The sequence below is a fragment of the Saccopteryx bilineata genome, chromosome 6 (assembly GCF_036850765.1).
Source record: "Saccopteryx bilineata isolate mSacBil1 chromosome 6, mSacBil1_pri_phased_curated, whole genome shotgun sequence".
In the NCBI taxonomy this organism is placed as follows: Eukaryota; Metazoa; Chordata; class Mammalia; order Chiroptera; family Emballonuridae; genus Saccopteryx; species Saccopteryx bilineata.
The window spans coordinates 157,561,213-157,581,553 of record NC_089495.1 but is presented as its reverse complement, the minus strand read 5'-3'; the positions used below and the strand labels follow the sequence as shown (position 1 = coordinate 157,581,553).

General features: G+C 37.1%; 1 protein-coding gene across 1 annotated transcript in view; it reads left to right on the top strand.

Moving 5' to 3' along the window:
- Nucleotides 1-20,341, top strand: part of LOC136307748 (ATP-binding cassette sub-family A member 9-like) — a 101,901-nt gene that overhangs the window by 11,380 nt on the left and 70,180 nt on the right. Inside the window, 9 exon segments of the mRNA XM_066234512.1 lie at nt 1,294-1,322; nt 1,324-1,459; nt 2,828-2,931; nt 3,623-3,858; nt 6,701-6,848; nt 7,147-7,332; nt 8,568-8,715; nt 17,077-17,245; nt 20,149-20,210. Of these exon segments, the coding sequence (XP_066090609.1) occupies nt 1,294-1,322; nt 1,324-1,459; nt 2,828-2,931; nt 3,623-3,858; nt 6,701-6,848; nt 7,147-7,332; nt 8,568-8,715; nt 17,077-17,245; nt 20,149-20,210 (1,218 nt within the window).

Genomic DNA, 20,341 nt, shown 5'->3' with positions numbered 1-20,341 from the left:
TGCTGAGGTTGCCGGTTCGAAACCCTGGGCTTGCCTGGTCAAGGCACATATGGGAGTTGATGCTTCCAGCTCCTCCCCCTTCTCTCTCTCTGTTTCTCTCTCTCCCTCTCTCTCTCTCCTCTCTAAAGATAAATAAATAAAAAAAATAGGTTGTGTCAAAACAAAACAAAACAAAACACTCAGCAGTCAACTTAAAGAGGTTCCCACTGGTCAAGTTGACATATGTTAAGCTTCAACAAGAATAAGTGCAATGATTTGGAACTCATTCAATGTATATTTAAATGCCTGCTTTCATAATGATATTAAAAGAAAAAAATGTTTACCCTTAGAAGATGATAGGAAATCAATTGTTATAAAAATTATCAAATAAAGGGGAAGTACCAGTATTTATCTTATGTGTACTATACTGTTGGATAAACTAACAGGTGATGGAAAATGCTGTTTTATAAACATTTTCTACTACTAAATGAAAAACAAATGATGTAAATAGAACATCATCATTCTGAAACTCCTATTAGATTAATGGATCTAGGCTCTAAGGTGTCAATGGCAGCTAAGATCATAAAAAGTGAGACAATTAGAAAGTATGACACCAATGAAAGAATACACCACCACCTATAGTCTGGCCAAAAGGATAGGCCCTGAGTCTAATTAAACCTCTGACCCAGCTGCCGGATGGTAGGAAATACAGAGGACAATGGAGCATGTTGAATATTACCAGGTGTAGGCATTCAACAGAATCCAAACTGTGGGTTAAATGGCCTGGGTTTGGTCCATAAAAGTCATTTGCTTACATCATATATTTTAGAATAAGCAAAATCTCTTGAGAAAACAGTCCCCAAATTTAACAATTTTATGCTGTCTTTGGAGTTTGCCCATATTAACACCATTGTCAAATGTAAATATATGTATATTTAATTATAGTATATATTTATAATTGTATATATTTCAACTTTAGATAGGTTCATGTGCATGTAAGTTTAAATGTATGCATTGGCATTGTTGTTATTCCCAATCCATTGTGCTTTAAATTATTGGTTAAATAGTTTATCTGGAAAGGCACAATCTATTTGTGATAAAGTGGTTTCCACACAGCAGTTCTGATTTTATCTACAGCCTTAGAATACTGTTCCCCCAACACACACACCAAAAGTGAAGCTCTTATTTAAGACCAGCACTGCCTTTAGTGCTTAGACAGTGTTAACATAAAAGAGCTTTACCAAATTGAATATAGTATGCTGTCTCTGGACCACATAGAAATCTTACATACTATTCCCTTTCCTCACATGGCAGGAAGAACAATTACCGGGTGGCCTGATGAAAAAAACCATGGATGAACTGGATTTAAACTATTCCATGGATGCAGTGAGAGTCATCTTCAATGATAACTTCTTGTATCATTTAAAGTTTTTCTGGGGAGGTCAAATTCCCAAAATGAAAGAACACAGAGACCATTCAGGTAACTTTCTTATAAGAAAAAAATTTTTTTTTTTTTGCTATTATATCATCAGTCAGAAGAAAGCATCTGAGAAGTATATGCAACATAGGCATACTTTTAATTTCTGAACATAATGAGATTTATTCTTATTAAATAAAGCTTATGTTCTTAAGTATATTGTTTTATTAAGAAATTATGTTTGTTACTTCATCATGTGCTGCTTAACAACAGAGACCTGCATCATTAGAGGATTCTGTCATTGTATAAACATCACAGAGTGCACTTACACAAATCTAGATGGTACAGCCGACTGCACGCCTAGGCCGTGTGGTATAACCTATTGCTCCTTGACTTCAAGCACGTACAGCATAATATTGTACAAAACAACATGAGATGCAATCAAGAATTGTGGTAAACATGAGACATATGAGGCTGCTGTTGGCATAATAAGGCATACTGCTTTAGAGCCAATGTTTTTTTATGTAAACAGAAAGAGTACACTCTAAAATAGTGATAAAACATATATTGTTTAGTAAATACATAATCCAGTCACATGGTCATTTATTGTCATTATCTAGAATTATGTACTGTACATAACTGTATGTGCTATTCTTTTATATGACTGGCAGTGTAGTAGGTCTGTTTACAACAGTGTCACCAGAAACTCTTGAGAAACACATTGTACTACAGTGTTATGATGGCTAGAATGTCGTTAGGCCAGTGATTTTCAACCTTTTTATCTTGTGGCACACATAAACTACTAAAACTCTGCAGCACACCAAAGAATTATTTTATATATTTTTGGCTGATCTGACAAAAATAGATAAAAGTTTTGATTCATTTCACACCAGACAACTATTGTTATGTTGGCTGCTGTCATTTTTTTTTATTTGACAATCTAAGGAAAAGAAGTTAGTGCTCCTGATAAAATATTCAGGTCCTAGGCTAAACAAATTTTTCAATTTCATTATATGTGGCCGCTTGTTGACCCAAATATAGTTGTGTGACACATGACTGTATTCCTGGGTTAGTTCTAAATAAGACATCAAGAAAAACCTTTGCTCAGTGGTTCCCAAACATTTTAAAAATTTAGTGCCTTTTTTTTTTGGCACAAACAACAGAAGAGCAAAGCTCAACACAGTATTCTTGGTTAGTGGAGAGAATTGTAAGAGAAGTTGAATAAAAAAATTTTGAGAACTGATCTTTATATTAACAAAGCAACTCATGTATTCTCCTCGGGTATATTCTACAAACCTCACCTGCAAAGTCTTGCCATGTACTTTATTATTGTAAACTTTGAGAGCATTTTGGAACATTTGAAGTTTTCATTTTTCCTATAACCAACCATTCCATCAAAATTGTTTATGTTGTGTTCTTTTTTTCCTAAAACTCACTTTCAAACAACAGATAGAACAGTCACATGTGAAGGTTCACTGTTCTGGGAAAAAGGCTTTATAGCTTTTCAAGCTGCCATTAATGCCGCCATCATAGAAGTGAGTATTAAGTTAAAAAAAATTCCATTGTAAGTTAAATTTTGATGGATGGTTGTATTATGAAATGTCTTAGTTTATTACTTAGTTTATTCATTTTATTTGGTACAATGTACTGAACAACTACTATACAGTCATGCACCACTGTGCACTACAGTGTTAGAATGGCTATGTCATTAGGCAATGTGGCCACTGTCATATATGCAATCTGACATCGACCAAAATGTTGTTATAAGGTGCATGATTATATTTAAACCATTACGCTAAGCACTGAGATCAAGTAATAAGTAAAACAGAGGTATTTTTCTCCAGGAATACTGAATAGTGGGGGGAGGAAAATGGATATATAGTCATAATAAGAGTTTAGATTCTATCATAAAACTAGAAATATTGTGCTAGGCAAACAATAAAGCAGAAGATACTCTGATGAGAACTCTCAGAGAAGACCACTAACTGAAGTGACATGTCAGCTGAGATTTCAAGACTAAGTAGAATATTGTCCAGTGAAGATGGTAGGGAGGGACGTTCTAAGGGATCAAGACAAAAGCTGGAGTGTGCAGAGACTACATGGGGACAGACCATGGCAGGCATATATATTTAAATGTGGAATGCACATAGTTTCTTACCATTGAGAGTAAATGCAGATTATAAATATTTTTATAATAACAATTTATTCATTGATATCTTCCTTCAGATCACAACAAATCACTCAGTGATTGAAAAGCTCATGTCAGTTACTGGTATAAATATGAAGATATTACCTTTGGTTGCCCAAGCAGGAGTTACAACTGATTTTTCCATTTTCCTTTGTGTTATTTCTTTTTCTGCCTTCATATACTATATATCAATCAATGTTGCACAAGAAAGACAATACATTAAGCCATTGATGACAATGATGGGACTTCGAGAGTCAGCATTCTGGAAAGTTACGTGGCTACTGTCTGTAATATAGCATACATAAGCAGAGTGAGTTGGTTGGACTCCCAAGACCTATAAAAAATCATATTTAAACTTTACAGCTTTCACAAAGTAGTGTATTATGAATGAATGAGGTAGATGGACTTATAGGCTTGGTAAAGGATACTTTTTATACTTCATTGAATTAAAGACAGTCTAATTCTATAGATTGCTGAAACCCAGATCACTAACCGATACAAATGATGACTCTCAGTCACTAGTTACCATATATGGGTGGGCTCATATATATATATATATATAAAAACATGAGGTTTCTAATATTTGATGAAATACAAATATTTCGGATATTTTATTAGAAACAGTGATTGATTTCAACCCCACATTGAATGAATTCTTTTTTTTAAATTTTATTTTATTTATTCATTTTAGAAGGGAGACAGAGAGAGAAAGAGAGAGAGAGAGAAGAGAGAGACAGAGAGAGAGAAGGGGAGGAAGAGCAGGAAGCATCAACTCCCATATGTGCCTTGACCAGGCAAGCCCAGGGTTTCGAACTGGCGACCTCAGCATTTCCAGGTCGACGCTTTATCCCCTGTGTCACCACAGGTCAGGCTGAATGAATTCTTACTTTTATGACACTAAAGGAAAAAAGTATGATGCTCTTTAAGCATAGAGGTTTCTTCGGTGGAGGTATAACACAGTGGTGAGAATACACTTCCTACCTTCCAAGGACCATGTCCATCTGAGCATTATGACCTTCAACCAAGTTATTTAATTTCTTTAAACCTTGGTTTTCTCTTTTGTTAAACATTGATAACAACATCTATCCCTTATTTGTCATGAGGATTAAACAGAAAATGTACTTAAAGTAGAATTAAGAAAAAGTAAACACTCAGTATTAGATAGCACTCAGTATTGGGAAGTAGCAGGCCTGAGAGATGTAAGTGAGGGAACCAATTAGCAAGAAAATTTTTAATGCATCGAGCCAAAAAATGTTTTTGAGACATAGTTATAAAAGCGTAAGTTCTGGAGTCAGAAAGCAGTTGGTTTGAATGTGCCTTTTATACACTGTGATATTGATCTCAATGTTAAACAAGATTTGTAGAATATATAGAATAGTTGCAAATATTTGCCACATAGTCTTTAAAAGAACATTAGATACTATGGAGTAGGAAGACCACACGTTTTTAATGCAAGTTTATGCCAAATTTCTTTTTCCTCCAGAAATATTCAATAAACTGAGTGTAGAAAGTGGAGAAAATGCATTGCTGGTTTGGTCTAGAATAGGAGTTTTTTTTTAATTAATTAATTTATTTTTTAAGACTTTATTCATTTTAGAGAAGAGAGAAGGAGGAGAGAGTGAGAGAGAAGAGGGGAGGAGCAGGAAGCATCAACTCCCATATGTGCCTTGACCAGGCAAGCCCAGGGTTTTGAACCGGCAACCTCAGCATTTCAGGTCGACGCTTTATCCACTGCGCCACCACAGGTCAGGCTAGAATAGGAGTTTTTTTCTGCCATCTCTTCTTGTACTAAAACTGTGCAACTCAATCCTAAAGGAAATTTTGGTCACTATATTTTTAAAGAACCATGGAGATCTACAGAGCATCAGAGAAAAGTAACCAAAATAAGAGAGGGGGGGGGGGGAGAAAGAGAGAGCAAATAAATCTGGTGAAGAAGAGTTAAAAAAAATAACCTTTCCCCTATAAGAGAGTTGTGACATTCTGTTTGCATGGCATGTGAGTGAAATTAAGGAGAGGTTTATAGAATGCAGAGAGATGAACAATTTCAGATGAATAGAAGTATATTGTGCAGAGGTAATCATCACAATTAGGCAAGACCTCCCAAAACATGATAACATTTTCTACTTTGAATAAAAGGAAACTAAGTGTTCATTGTGGTCCTACTACAGACCAGTTGCCATTTTAAGCCCACAACATTTCACTTTGTTTTCTTATTATTTTTCATTAGAGGATAAGAAAATTTAGAGATTAAGTAACTACCTCCCAGGATCAGAGAAAACCTGAACCTAGATTTGCATCTTTAGAAAACTTCTTCTCTTTCCCCTATAAAGAATTTTCTTCCTGATTATTTGGCATCAATAGCAAGAAATAGTGTATCTTCATATCTATGTATATATCTATATCTGTCGATGTCCAATGCCAATGTGTATATCTGTATTTATAGCTAATCTTTAATCATCTATATCAAGGGTTGGTAAAAATGTTTCTCCCTTTTTTATCATCTACAAACTAAGCATATCTTTTACATTTTTAAATGTTTGAAAAAAACACCAATATGTTGTGGTACATATCAAATTCAAATTTCAGTGTCAACCCACAAATATTTATTGGAACCCAGACACACTCATCATTTGCACATTTTCTCTGACTGCTCTTATGCTACAAAGGCAGTGTTGAGTAGTTGCAACAGAGACCATATGGTCTGAAAAGTCTAAAATATTTACTCTCTGCCTCTTCAGAGAAAGTGTTTGTGGCTTCATCATACTATTTCTGGTTCTTGGTAGTTACACAATTAATTACTTGACTGAACGAAGAAGTCCGAACTGATGAATCCTCATAAATGTTTTCTCCAAAAACCTCCCCCAATTGCTCTCATTTTATCACCCAGTTTCTTTCTTATTCTACAATTAGCTACGTATTTTACCTGTTTCCTTGCATTGCCTATATTCTCCTGTACAACATGAACTTTAGGGGCAGAGAAGTTTTCTGATTTATTTGCTGTTGTATTTCCTTTACTCTTGATATATGATAAGCTTCACAGATCATTTGCTGAGTGAATAAATGAGTCAAGTTATGGAGTAACAGCACTCTGAATTGATGCTTTGTTTCTATGCAAGGCTCTCCTGGGGTTTGATGTATGCTGGCTTTATCTTTATTATGGCGACTTTGATGGCTCTTATTGTATAAATAAAATCTACCCACGTTGTCATCCTAACTGGCTTTATGGTGGTCTTCACCTTCTTTCTCCTCTATGGCCTGTCTTTGGTGAGTTGGTGAATTTAATCTCTCTCTCTCCTCCCCCCCTCTCTCCTCTCTTCTTCCTCTTCCACCTTCTGTCTTCCTCCCCCCTTCCTCTTTCTCAGGGAAAGAAGTTTCCCATTATTTATCACTGAATCTGTCACACCTGTTATCTTCTGTTGTGGTATTTGAGTATTTACATGAGACAGTTTCTAAAGTTGGGAGAGAATGGATGAAATATATTGGTATTATAAAATTCTTTTCATTATGCTCCTATTGATTCTCAGAGAATTATATGCCAACTGAAGTTGTTCTCTTCTTTCAGGTAACTTTAGCTTTCATGATGAGTGTACTGGTCAAGAAATCTTTCCTGACAGGTTTGGTAGTCTTTTTCCTCACGGTCTTTTGGGGGAGTCTGGGCTTCACCGCATTGTACAGAAATTTCCCTGCCTTTGAGGAATGGCCCTTATGTCTCCTGAGCCCTTTTCCTTTCACTGCTGGAATGGCCCAGGTAAGAGCTGATGCAACTATTTCATTATTTTTCAAAATAATTAAAACAGATTCCTTCTAAATAATTTGTATTACATGTGCTAAATATTGAAATTTTCATTTACCTTGTAAATATACATACTGAAGAGATAGGAGATGTATGTTTTTATTTTTCTTTCTCAGCATAATTAGCTTTCTTTTAAGTCACTAAATGCAGGATGATACTCCATTACTGATGTATTTCTTTGAGAGCCTTTTTCTGGGTTCTGTCAGGGAAGCGCAGCTACCCGTATACCCTTGACCAAAGAACAATCCTCTCCTTTATTGGGGAAGGTTTTCCTCTTGGACCGAGATGCAGCTTTGGGAGGAACACATATGGAGCGATGAGGGAGGAAGAAAGAGTGTAGCCCTTCATGCACATGGCAACCTAAATATTGGTGGGTACCAAAAGGCACTGAAGGTAATATTTGTTACATTTGGGTTTTGCCTGACAGGTCTCTGGTCTCTGACCTGTTTTTCATTTGTACCTCCATGGAACTGACTTGTTACCCGATGGCTTCTTTCCAATGGAATGGCCTAGCCAGACAGATTAGCCGAATAAATGCTGGTGATCAATGGGATGACAGATGTCACAATCAGATTGCCCTCATATCCCTGATATGTTTCTTTGAATGGTCTGTTGCACTGAAGATTTGTCAAAGTGAACGTTCAGGAGACATGACCCTTAATATTATACCAAGTATTTGAAAACCAGGAATTCCATAGAAATACATAAATTTATTGGGGTGACACTGGCTAACAAAATTATACAGGTTTCGGGTACACAGTTGTGCAACAAATCATCTGTACACTGTGTTGTGTGTTCACCACCCCAGTCAAGTCTCCGTCCATCACCATTTATCCCCCTTGTACTCCCCTCCACCTCCCACCATCCCCCTCCCTTCAGCAGTCACCACTCTGTTGTTCCTGTCCATAAGATTGTTCCTCTTTTTTTTTTTTTTAACTTCTGCCTAGAGGACTTGCCTGATGCTACATGTAGGCCTTTGAGCCTTTTATACTTACTTCCATTAATTTCCCAAATTGTTTTGTAGTTAGATGGTTTTATTGTTATATACCTCTAGTAGCTTAGAACTCTGCGAAGACAGGAATTATGTTGTTATTTGTTTTTTCAATTCCAGTGCCTATAATAAGATAATAACAATTCTTGATGTTCTATTTATCCTTTTAATATTCAATGTATGTTTTTATTCTTTTCAGCTTATACATTTGGACTATGATGTGAATGCTAACACCCATTTGGATTCTTCAAACAACCCAAACCTAATAACGGACATTTTTTTCATGTTGGCTTTTGATACATTTTTCTATTTGGTATTGACATTATATTTTGACAAAATTTTGCCTAGTAAGTAGATTCATGATTCTGACTCAACATTGTTTTCATTCATTGCGTTTCATTACCTGTTGACACTTAATACAAGAATAAAAATGTATCATTAATAATTTATGTATTTTTACATATTAAAATAATAATATTTCCAATATAGAAGATTAAATAATGTATGCAGTATAGTAAATATAAATTAGCAAGCATTTTTTAATTAAAAAATAAGGCTAATATTATTTTGCACTCTTTTTATAGAATAACTTTCTAAGACCTTGTTATACCTTAAACAATTTAGATCATTTCTTTTTTAAAAAGAAACACTTGCAAGCACTGAAGATAATTTTATTGTTAGTGCTCAAATTAGAACTAGATGATGAGTGCTACAACTATGGTGACTGTAATCCTCAAAGTGGTGACTGACTTGGTTTTTTTATTTTTTTAAAGATTTTATTTATTCATTTTTTTTAATAAATTTTTATTAATGGTAATGGGATGACATTAATAAATCAGGGTACATATGTTCAAAGAAAACATGTCTAGGTTATTTTGTCATCAAATTATGTTGCAAACCCCTCGCCCAAAGTCAGATTGTCCTCCGTCACCCTCTATCTAGTTCTCTGTGCCCCTCCCCCTCCCCCTAACTCTCTCCCTCCCTCCCTCCCATGTCCTCCCTCCCCCCCCACCCTTGGTAACCACCACACTCTTGTCCATGTCTCTTAGTCTCATTTTTATGTTCCACCAATGTATGGAATCATGTAGTTCTTGTTTTTTTCTGATTTACTTATTTCACTCCTTATAATGTTATCAAGATCCCACCATTTTGCTGTAAATGATCTGATGTCATCATTTCTTATGGCTGAGTAGTATTCCATAGTGTATATGTGCCACATCTTCTTTATCCAGTCTTCTATTGAAGGGCTTTTTGGTTGTTTCCATGTCTTGGCCTCTGTGAACAGTGCTGCAATGAACATGGGGCTACATGTGTCTTCACGTATCAATGTTTCTGAGGTTTTGGGGTATATACCCAGTAGAGGGATTGCTGGGTCATAAGGTAGTTCTATTTGCAGTTTTTTGAGGAACCACCATACTTTCCTCCATAATGGTTGTACTACTTTACAGTCCCACCAACAGTGAATGAGGGTTCCTTTTTCTCCACAGCCTCTCCAACATTTGCTATTACCCGCCTTGTTGATAATAGCTAATCTAACAGGTGTGAGGTGGTATCTCATTGTAGTTTTGATTTGCATTTCTCTAATAACTAATGAAGCTGAGCATCTTTTCATATATCTGTTGGCCATTTGTATCTCTTCCTGGGAGAAGTGTCTGTTCATGTCCTCTTCCCATTTTTTTATTGGATTGTTTGTTTGTTTGTTGTTGAGTTTTATGAGTTCTTTGTAAATTTTGGATATTAGGCCCTTATCTGAGCTGTCGTTTGAAAATATCAGTTCCCATATAGTTGGCTGTCTGTTTATTTTGATATCAGTTTCTCTTGCTGAGCAAAAACTTTTAATTCTGATGTAGTCCCATTCATTTATCTTTGCCTTCACTTCTCTTGCCATTGGAGTCAAGTTCATAAAATGTTCTTTAAAACCCAGGTCCATGATTTTAGTACCTATGTCTTCTTCTATGTACTTTATTGTTTCAGGTCTTATATTTAGGTCTTTGATCCATTTTGAATTAATTTTAGTACACGGGGACAGGCTGTAGTCGAGTTTCATTCTTTTGCATGTGGCTTTCCAGTTTTCCCAACACCATTTGTTGAAGAGGCTTTCTTTTCTCCATTGTGTGTTGTTGGCCCCTTTATCAAAGATTATTTGACCATATATATGTGGTTTTATTTCTGGGCTTTCTATTCTGTTCCATTGGTCTGAGTGTCTATTTTTCTGCCAATACCATGCTGTTTTGATTATCGTGGCCCTATAATATAGTTTAAAGTCAGGTATTGTAATGCCCCCAGCTTCATTCTTTTTCCTTAGGATTGTTTTGGCTATTCGGGGTTTTTTATAGTTCCATATAAATCTGATGATTTTTTGTTCCATTTCTTTAAAAAATCTCATAGGGATTTTGATGGGAATTGCATTAAATTTGTATATTGCTTTGGGTAATATGGCCATTTTGATTATATTTATTCTTCCTATCCAAGAACAAGGAATATTTTTCCATCTCATTGTATCTTTTTCGATTTCCCTTAACAATGCTTTGTAATTTTCATTATATAGGTCCTTTACATTCTTTGTTATGTTTATTCCTAGGTATTTTATTTTTTTTGTTGCAATCGTGAAGGGGATTATTTTTTGAGTTCGTTTTCTAATATTTCATTGTTGGCATATAGAAAGGCTATGGACTTTTGTATGTTAATTTTGTATCCTGCGACCTTACTGTATTGGTTTATTGTTTCTAATAATCTTTTTGTGGAGTCCTTCGGGTTTTCGATATATAGGATCATATCATCAGCAAAAAGTGATAGCTTTACTTCTTCTTTTCCGATATGGATGCCTTTTATTTCTTTGTCTTGTCTGATTGCTCTGGCCAGAACTTCTAGCACCACGTTGAATAAAAATGGAGAGAGTAGACAACCCTGTCTTGTTTCTGATTTAAGGTAGAAAGTCCTCAGTTTTATGCCGTTTAATAGGATGTTGGCTGATGGTTTATCATATATGGCCTTGATCATGTTGAGATATTTTCCTTCTATACCCATTTTGTTGAGAGTCTTAAACATAAAATTGTGCTGTATTTTATCAAAAGCCTTTTCTGCATCTATTGATAAGATCATGTGGTTTTTGTTCTTTGTTTTGTTGATATGGTGTATTACGTTAACCGTTTTACGTATGTTGAACCATCCTTGAGATTCTGGGATGAATCCCACTTGATCATGATGTATTATTTTTTTAATATGTTGTTGTATTCGGTTTGCCAGTATTTTGTTTAGTATTTTAGCATCTGTATTCATTAGAGATATTGGTCTGTAGTTTTCTTTCTTTGTGCCATCCTTGCCAGGTTTTGGTATGAGGGTTATTTTGGCTTCATAAAATGTGTTTGGAAGTATTGCTTCTTCTTCAATTTTTTGGAAGACTTTGAGTAGAATAGGAACCAAGTCTTCTTTAAATGTTTGATAGAATTCAACAGTATAACCGTCTGGGCCTGGACTTTTATTTTTGGGGAGATTTTTAATAGTTTTTTCTATTTCCTCCCTGCTGATTGGTCTGTTTAGGCTTTCTGCTTCTTCATGACTCAGTCTAGGAAGGTTGTATTGTTCTAGGAATTTATCCATTTCTTCTAGATTGTTGTATTTGGTGGCATATAATTTTTCATAGTATTCTACAATAATTCTTTGTATATCTATGATGTCTGTGGTGATCTCTCCTCTTTCATTTTGGATTTTATTTATTTGAGTCCTGTGTCTTTTTTCCTTGGTGAGTCTTGCCAAGGGTTTGTCAATTTTGTTGATCTTTTCAAAGAACCAGCTCCTTGTTTTATTGATTTTTTCTATACTTTTTCTGTTCTCTATTTCATTTATTTCTGCTCTGATTTTTATTATCTCCTTTCTTCGGCTGGTTTTGGGTTGTGTTTGTTCTTCTTTTTCTAGTTCCTTAAGGTGTGAAGTTAAGTGGTTTACTTCGGCTCTCTCTTGTTTGTTCATATAGGCCTGAAGTGATATGAACTTTCCTCTTATTACTGCTTTTGCTGCATCCCAGAGATTCTGATATGTCGTATTTTCATTTTCATTTGTCTGTATATATCTTTTGATTTCTGCGCTTATTTCTTCTTTGACCCATTCATTTTTTAGAAGTATGTTGTTTAGTTTCCACATTTTTGTGGGTTTTTCCCCCTCTTTTTTGCAGTTGAATTCTAGTTTCAAGGCTTTATGATCAGAAAATATGCTTGGTACAATTTCAATTTTTCTAAATTTGCTGATATTGTCTTTGTGGCCCAACATATGGTCAATTCTTGAGAATGTTCCATGTACACTAGAGAAAAATGTATACTCTGTCGCTTTGGGATGAAGTGTCCTGTAGATGTCTATCATATCCAGGTGTTCTAGTATTTCGTTTAAGGTCACTATATCTTTATTGATTCTCTGTTTGGATGACCGATCTAGAGCCGTCAGCGGTGTATTGAGGTCTCCAAGTATGACTGTATTTTTGTTAGTTTTTGTTTTAAGGTCAATAAGTAGCTGTCTTATATATTTTGGTGCTCCTTGGTTAGGTGCATATATATTAAGGATTGTTATGTCTTCTTGATTCAACTTCCCCTTAATCATTATGAAATGACCATTTTTGTCTCTGAGTACTTTTTCTGTCTTGTAGTCAGCATTATTAGATATGAGTATTGCTACACCTGCTTTTTTTTGGGTGTTGTTTGCTTGGAGTATTGTTTTCCAGCCTTTCACTTTGAATTTGTTTTTATCCTTGTTGCTTAGATGTGTTTCTTGTAGGCAGCATATAGTTGGATTTTCTTTTTTAATCCATTCTGCTACTCTGTGTCTTTTTATTGGTAAGTTTAATCCATTTACATTTAGTGTAATTATTGACACTTGTGGGTTCCCTACTGCCATTTTATAAATTGCTTTCTGTTAGTTTTGTATCTAGTTTGATTCTTCTCTTTTGTTTTTCTATCATTTGTTTTTGTTTGTTTGTGTTCCATACTTCTTTCCTCTGTTGCTACCTTTTTTAAGTCAAGTGTTTTTGTGGTGGTTTTTTTTAAGGGTGGTTACCATTAAGTAATGAAAAGGGTACCTACCATATTCATTGTAGTACCCTATCTTATAAGTATTTCTGCACTTCATCATCCTTTGCTACTGTTAATCTCCATCCTCTCCCCCCTTTTTTTCCTTTGTTGTCACAGTTTAAGTTTGGTTTTATTGTGTTCTTGGTGGAGCTGTTACTTGTGGTGTTGTTTTCTTTTGTTCTTTGAATCTGGTTGGAAAACCCCCTTTAGTATTTCCTGGAGTGGGGGCTTTCTGTTGATAAATTCTCTCATCTTTTCTGTATTTGTGAATGTTTTTATATCTCCTTCATACTTGAAGGATAGCTTTGATGGGTATAGTATTCTTGGCTGAAAGTTCCTCTCTTTCAGGGCTTTAAATATTGGGGTCCACTCTCTTCTAGCTTGTAGAGTTTCTGCTGAGAAATCTGATGATAATCTAATAGGCCTTCCTTTATATGTTGTACTCTTCTTTTCCCTGGCTGCCTTGAGAATTTTTTCTTTGTCATTGGTTTGTGTCATCTTTATTATGATGTGCCTTGGAGTGGGTTTGTTGGGGTTAAGAAAACTCGGTGTTCTGTTTGCTTCTTGAATTTGAGGCTTTAGTTCCTTCCACAGGCTTGGGAAGTTCTCGTCTATTATTTGTTTGAGTATATTCTCCATTCCATTTTCTTTCTCTTCTCCCTCTGATATACCTATTATTCTTATGTTATTCTTTCTGATGGAGTCAGACAATTCCTGTAGGGCTTTCTCGTTTTTTATTATTTTTGAGGCTCTTTCTTCTTCTCTCTGTTGTGCCTCAAGTTGTTTGTCTTCTATTTCACTAATCCTATCTTCAATCTGGGCTGTTCTGTTAGCTAAGCTTGTTACCTCGTTTTTCAGCTCGTGAATTGAGTTTTTCATTTCTGTTTGATTTGTTTTTATAGTTTCAATTTCCTTGGTAATATATTCTTTGTGTTCATTGAGTTGTTTTCTGATCTCCCTATATTGCCTTTCTGTGTTTTCTTGTATATCTCTGAGTATTTTTAAGATTTCTATTTTAAATTCTCTGTCATTTAGCCCCAAGGCTTCCAATATGTTAAGTCTTTTCTCCATAGATTTTTCCACATCTATTTGTGTTACCTCTCTTTCTTTTGTATCCATAATATTCGATTTCCTCTTTCTTATTGGCATCTGAGGGTGGTGTTATTGATAGCACTAATTAGAATTAATAAAGAGTAAAAAGAAAAAAAAAAGGGTAAAACACCCCACAAAAAAAAACAGTAATAATTTATTATTTCCCCCTTTTTTTTCTCTCTCTTCTCTTTCCCTCCTCTCCCCTCCTCAGGGAAATATCATGCCTATAATGGAGGGCCTGATTTGGGGTAAGAGTTCAAGGGGCAAAAAAAGGGAGTAGGGACCTACTAAATGCAAAAAAAAAAAAGGAAGAAAATCTTAGACAAGCATAAGATGATTTGCTTGTAAGTGATGGTCAACTAGAGATATAATGAGAGGGGTAAGAGGGAACCAGCAAAAAGGACCAAAAAAGAATAATAAAGAAGAAAAAATAAAAATAATAAGTAAAAATCTGTTGTATTAAGTGGAGCGAAGACTAAATACAATGGAGACCTTGGGTTGGGAGGACCCAAAATGCCACAAAAATAAACAAACAAGAAAAAAAATAAAAACAAAAGCAAAAAAGAGAAATAAAGCCAAAAAAAAAGCCTTGAGTCCCAAATTAAGTAATTAATTTGTGATTGAGGATTATATGAGAGGAAAGTAAAATGAGAAAAGAAAAAACAAATAAAAAGGAAAAAATAAGAAAAAGAGAAAAATGAAGGAAGAAATAAAATAGGAAGAGAAAAAAACAAAATAAAGCAAGACAAAAAAAAAAACAAAAAAAACAAAAGAGGAGAGAGTGAGAGTTAAGTGTTTTGGAGTATAACCTTAAAGGAGGGTGAGGATGAAGAAAAGAAATAAAATGCAACACTCATGAGTAGTGTAGTTCAAGAAAGGGGAAGCATAAGATGGGCAGAGAATAGAAGGACCGAGGTGGAGGAAATAAAGGCAAAAAGATAGAAGAAACAAACAACAACAACAACAAAAAAAATTAGTGGATCAAGTTGTAAAATCTGTGGGTTTTTCTTGATTTTGAGAGGTTAACTTCTTCCTTTTTCTTTTCTCTCCCTCTTCCTGGTCGGTGACTCTGTACCCCAGGCTCTGCCCCTGTGTTACTCTTAGGTAGGGATTTGCAGTTGATGGGATTCTATGGCAATGTCATATAATTGGCTTTAGTCTTGCTGGAAGTAAAGGCTTGTTGGCGTTTGCAGGGTCCAACGATGAGAGAGTTTGCTTTCCTGGATTCTCTCTCCTAGTCCCCCCTTTCTGAATTAGCAGCCTGGTGATCCAGCTATAAGGCTGCAACTGCTTCTGCCTGGGGAGTAAGAGGCTCAAAGAGCTGGGAAATCCCCACTCTATCCCCACTCAGTGCAAGGCTTTGGGAAAGGCTCTGAGAGTCAGGGCCTCCAGTGTAATCAGGCGGGGGTGGGAGTCAATTGTTGTCAAGGTGACTGTTCAGCGCCTATCATTTAGTTGGACCTCTCAACCCAGGCTTTCCACACTTTGTAGCCTGTTTTTGCAGGGAAGAAGAGGCACTAGTCTCTGCTTACGACTAGTGTAGTATAGACCTTATTATCTGCCAAGTCCTTCTTGTTAGCGTTTATCCCTGAATATGGAGGCTCTATCAATCAGAAGTTGCCCCCGCCCCTTTAGCGAGAGGCACTAAAAAATATCACGCCTCTTGTCTTGGATCGCTGAACTGAGAGAGATCTTATCAATTAGAACCGAGGGTGCGCAGATTTCATGGGTTAAGCTAATTTCAGTGATTGGGTCGCAGCTGTGTTTCCGAAGGTATTTTAGGCTGCCTGCACGCGCCCCTCCCCCAAGGCTTGATTTTTAGCTTGAATGGCTGGGTGAGGTGCCCCGCCCACGGAGAGAATCTCCCAAGCCTCTCCCGCTCGCCCCGCCGCTGGCGGCTGGACCGCACCAGGCGCAGGATAATGGAGCCCCCTGGGTGTGCGGGCCAGCAGGGCACCCTGGGCACACAAATGGGGCGCTCCGGGCACCGGTGGCCGGCGACCCCCACTCGCAGTGTGCAGGCCGCTGGGAACGTCAGCGGTGCTCAACCGGACCGGGCGCTCACGGCTGCTTGCAGCGGCTCGCGGCGGCTTGCGTCGGCCGCTCGCGGTGGCCCGCGGTTCCCTAGCATATGGGCCGACTCACCACAGGCACACCTCCTCGCGGCCTGAAAGAACGTCCCTGCGGTAGATTCCTCCACACCCTCGTCTCTCAGATTCAAGTGATAACAGTCCTTTCGCTATCAGTTTGTGTGGAACTCCGGAATGCTCCGAGGATAAATTTTTCTGTTTCTAGTTGATAAATTTGTTGTGATTTAGGGGAGAGCTGTCGGACGCGCTGCTCATGGCGCCATTTCCGTGACGTCACTATTTATTCATTTTAAAAAGGAGAGAAAGAGAGAGAAGAGGGAGGTGCAGGAGGCAACAACTCCCATATGTGCCTTAACCAGGCAAGCCCAGGGTTTCAAACTGGCGACTTCAGTGTTCCAGGTCGATGCTTTATCCACTGCACCACCACAGGTCAGGCTGACTTGGTTTTAATTGCTTCCTGTTCATGTAGCTGAATCTGGACTTTGGCATTCTCCCTGGTTTTTCCTGAAATCCTCTTTTTGGTTTCAACACCAAAGGGCTGACCACGTGGCCCTTGAGAACAAAATAGATTCAGACTCTTCTTTTAATGACTCTTTTGAACCAGTGTCTCCAGAATTCCATTGGAAAGAAGCCATCGGGTAACAAGTCAGTTCCATGGAGGTACAAATGAAAAGCAGGTCAGAGACCGGAGACCAAATGTGACAAATATTACCTTCAGTGCCTTTTGGTACCCACTAATATTTAGGTTGCCATGTACATGAAGGGCTATACTCTTTCTTGATTACATTTTGCTTTCTCATATCATCAGCATTTACTAATATCTTAGGTTATAACAACAACCATCAGTGAATAAATAACATTAATATTTCCATGTTCTTCTTTATCTCTTTTTTCGGTTGTTCATGCTTTTCTCTACTTCCCTGCCTGCTCTCTTTGTGACAGATGCTGTCACCATCTCCCCAGTTATTTCCAACCCCTTTTCTCTGTGATTCACTCCATCCCTCACCTCTTTGCTTTCTGGTTAATATGATGAGGAGAAAGAGCTAGGTAAGGCAAAAAAAGGAGAGAGACACTCCAGAAAGATGGGAAGGAAACATGTTATGGGTACTCATGCTATGCATTTCCCCCCTCTTAAATATTCTAAGTGTTTTATTTAATGCTCACTGATTTATTTCCAAACAACTAGAAATCCTAAATTCTTTATACTTTTTCTCAAAATTTGTCCATGATTCACTGTTGCCTTTATCTCACTCTTCAACAAAACATTTCCAATCCATCTTTTCTGCTAACCTATTTTAACTCTGAACTTTTGTGATACTTACCGTCTCTACATACTTAGCTTCTAAAAACATATGAACAGACACCACAATAGTTATTCTCTTGTTCTTCATGAGTTAGTGCTGTTATCAAGAATTATGATCTTCCTCTAAGCTGGAACATGAAGTTCTATGCCCTTTCTAGGGTCTAGCCCAGAATTAGGTGCTATCAGAGCTGTCACAGAAAGCTGTGAGTAATGGGAGAAGGCATTGTAACTTACCCTGTGGACATGAAAAAGAGTATTAAAGGTTTGTAAGTTATAAGTAACAAGATTATCCCTATGCCATAGAAAAATGATCTCCAGTAATGGATGGAAGCAGAGAATTTCACATATCTGATTGTTGGGTTAGTTCAGAAAGTTTGTTCTATGGATTGGCAATCCAAGGCTGTCTGTCCTATTTCACTGGTGTGTCCTGCACCGCATCCAGCAGACCAGTGCACAGAGCTCTGAAGCTCTTGGTCATTCTACCCCAGATGCAGAGCCAGCTGGGCTCACAATCACTCTACAGTATCAAAGGCAGAAGAATGGAAATTAAAGTCACCATTGGCCCCAGCTAGATAGCTCAGTTGGTTGGAGCATTGTCTGGGAGAGCAGAAGTTGTTAGTTCGATCCCTAGTCACAGTGGGGGTCCCCCGGTCACTTGATGTTCCTCTCTCTCTCTCTCTTCCTCTCTTGCTGAAATCAATCAATAAAAATTTTTTTTAAAATGTTTAAAATGCATCATTGTGCCAACCAGAGTAGATTCTGCCTAACCTAGAATGTACTACATAAACATTAAGGCTAAATGCTATTAAAACATATGAAAAAATCCAACATTTTTGTACTGTTTACGTGGAATGAAAGAATAAAACAAATTATTACCCATTACTGCCTGATAAAGAAAAGATGGGGAAACAGGCTAAGACAACCAAGCAGGCTAAGACACTTGCCTGGTGTCTCATAGTCTGGGATAAGAAGCATATTTGAGCCCATATGTGCTCAACTTCAAGGCCATTGTATCTCGCTGCCCATCCTCTTCACAGTTATTCCTGTACTTAACTGGATTATAACCATGCTATATATAGACTTACCAGTGCTCCCCAATAATTGTGTTGAAGTACGAACCCCCAGTGTGATGGTATTGGATGATAAGGCCTTCAAGAGGTAATTTGGGTCATGAGAGTGGGGCCCACCCTCACAATGGGATTAATGTCTTTATAAGAAAAGGAAGAGAGATCAGAACTCTTTTTCTGCCACAGCAAGAAGAGAGCCAGAGCCATTTGTAAGCCAGAAAGAGAGCCCTCACCTGCTGGTTTGTTGTGAGAAAGTACAAAAATAATGCAGAAAGAATGCATGGGACCTGACTTATATTAGACCTTCAGTTGTTTTCTCTATAATCCATTTTCCTTGTCTTCTTCCCTGTTTCTCATCTTCTTTGGAAGTTTTCGATATATGAAGTATTTTGTATTCTGTACATATTAAATAGTATTTTAGTCACTCTACAAATAAACCCTATGAAATATTTCATGTCATTCCCATTTTACTACTGAAGAACTGAACTCAGTGTGGTTGGACTCCATAGAATCTGTGAAAAAACTAGTGATTAGCACACTGTGACTTGGCCCAGGCCCAGGGGGGTGCACTGGACACGTGCCCTGGGCCCCGACTTCTGAAGGGCCCCACAAAAACCCCAACTTTCCACTTTTTTCTAATGACACCAAGTTTGGTTTCATATGTGCAATTTTAACATTAATAGTACATAATATTTTTTTTCTTTTAAAATATGGTTAACATGTATTTTTTTTCTCTGTCTCTCTCTCTCTTTTTTTAAGGGGCCCAATATTTTCTTCGGAGCCTTAATCTGTCTCTGCCCAGGCCAAGACAGTCTCATCCCAAGTCCCCATCTTTCTATTGAGGGTGCTGCTTCTCTTTATCTCCATCAGTATTTGTATCGTAGTATTTCCACCATTGATTTCATCCCCTGCTTTCCTCCTTAGTAATTTGTCACAGTCCTTGCAGCATTCTCCTTCCATGAGCTAACTGCCACCTCTGTGGTACAGCCTGTTCTGTTTGCGATGATCAGAGACACTGCTTGTAAGGAGAGGCCCTGGTTACTTCTGCAGTTCACCTGGGCCTGTGTGAAGGCACAGAATCTACTCACTTCCTCAAAGCCTCAGTGACTTGATGTATCAACCCTCTGTCCACCTACACAACTTTCTCAAAACATCTTCATATTTTATTCAGAATAAAAAACCTTAGAAAGAAATATAAAAAAGGATAGCAGGAGAAAGTAGAAGCTCTGAAAGGTAATAAAATATCACATTTAACATGGCTGGTTGGTTTCGAGCCCGTGCCTCCTTGTGATACTGTCTTGTTAGATTAAGAACAATCATTCCAGCTATTATGACGTTCCTTTGTTTGAGCATATAATGTTTCC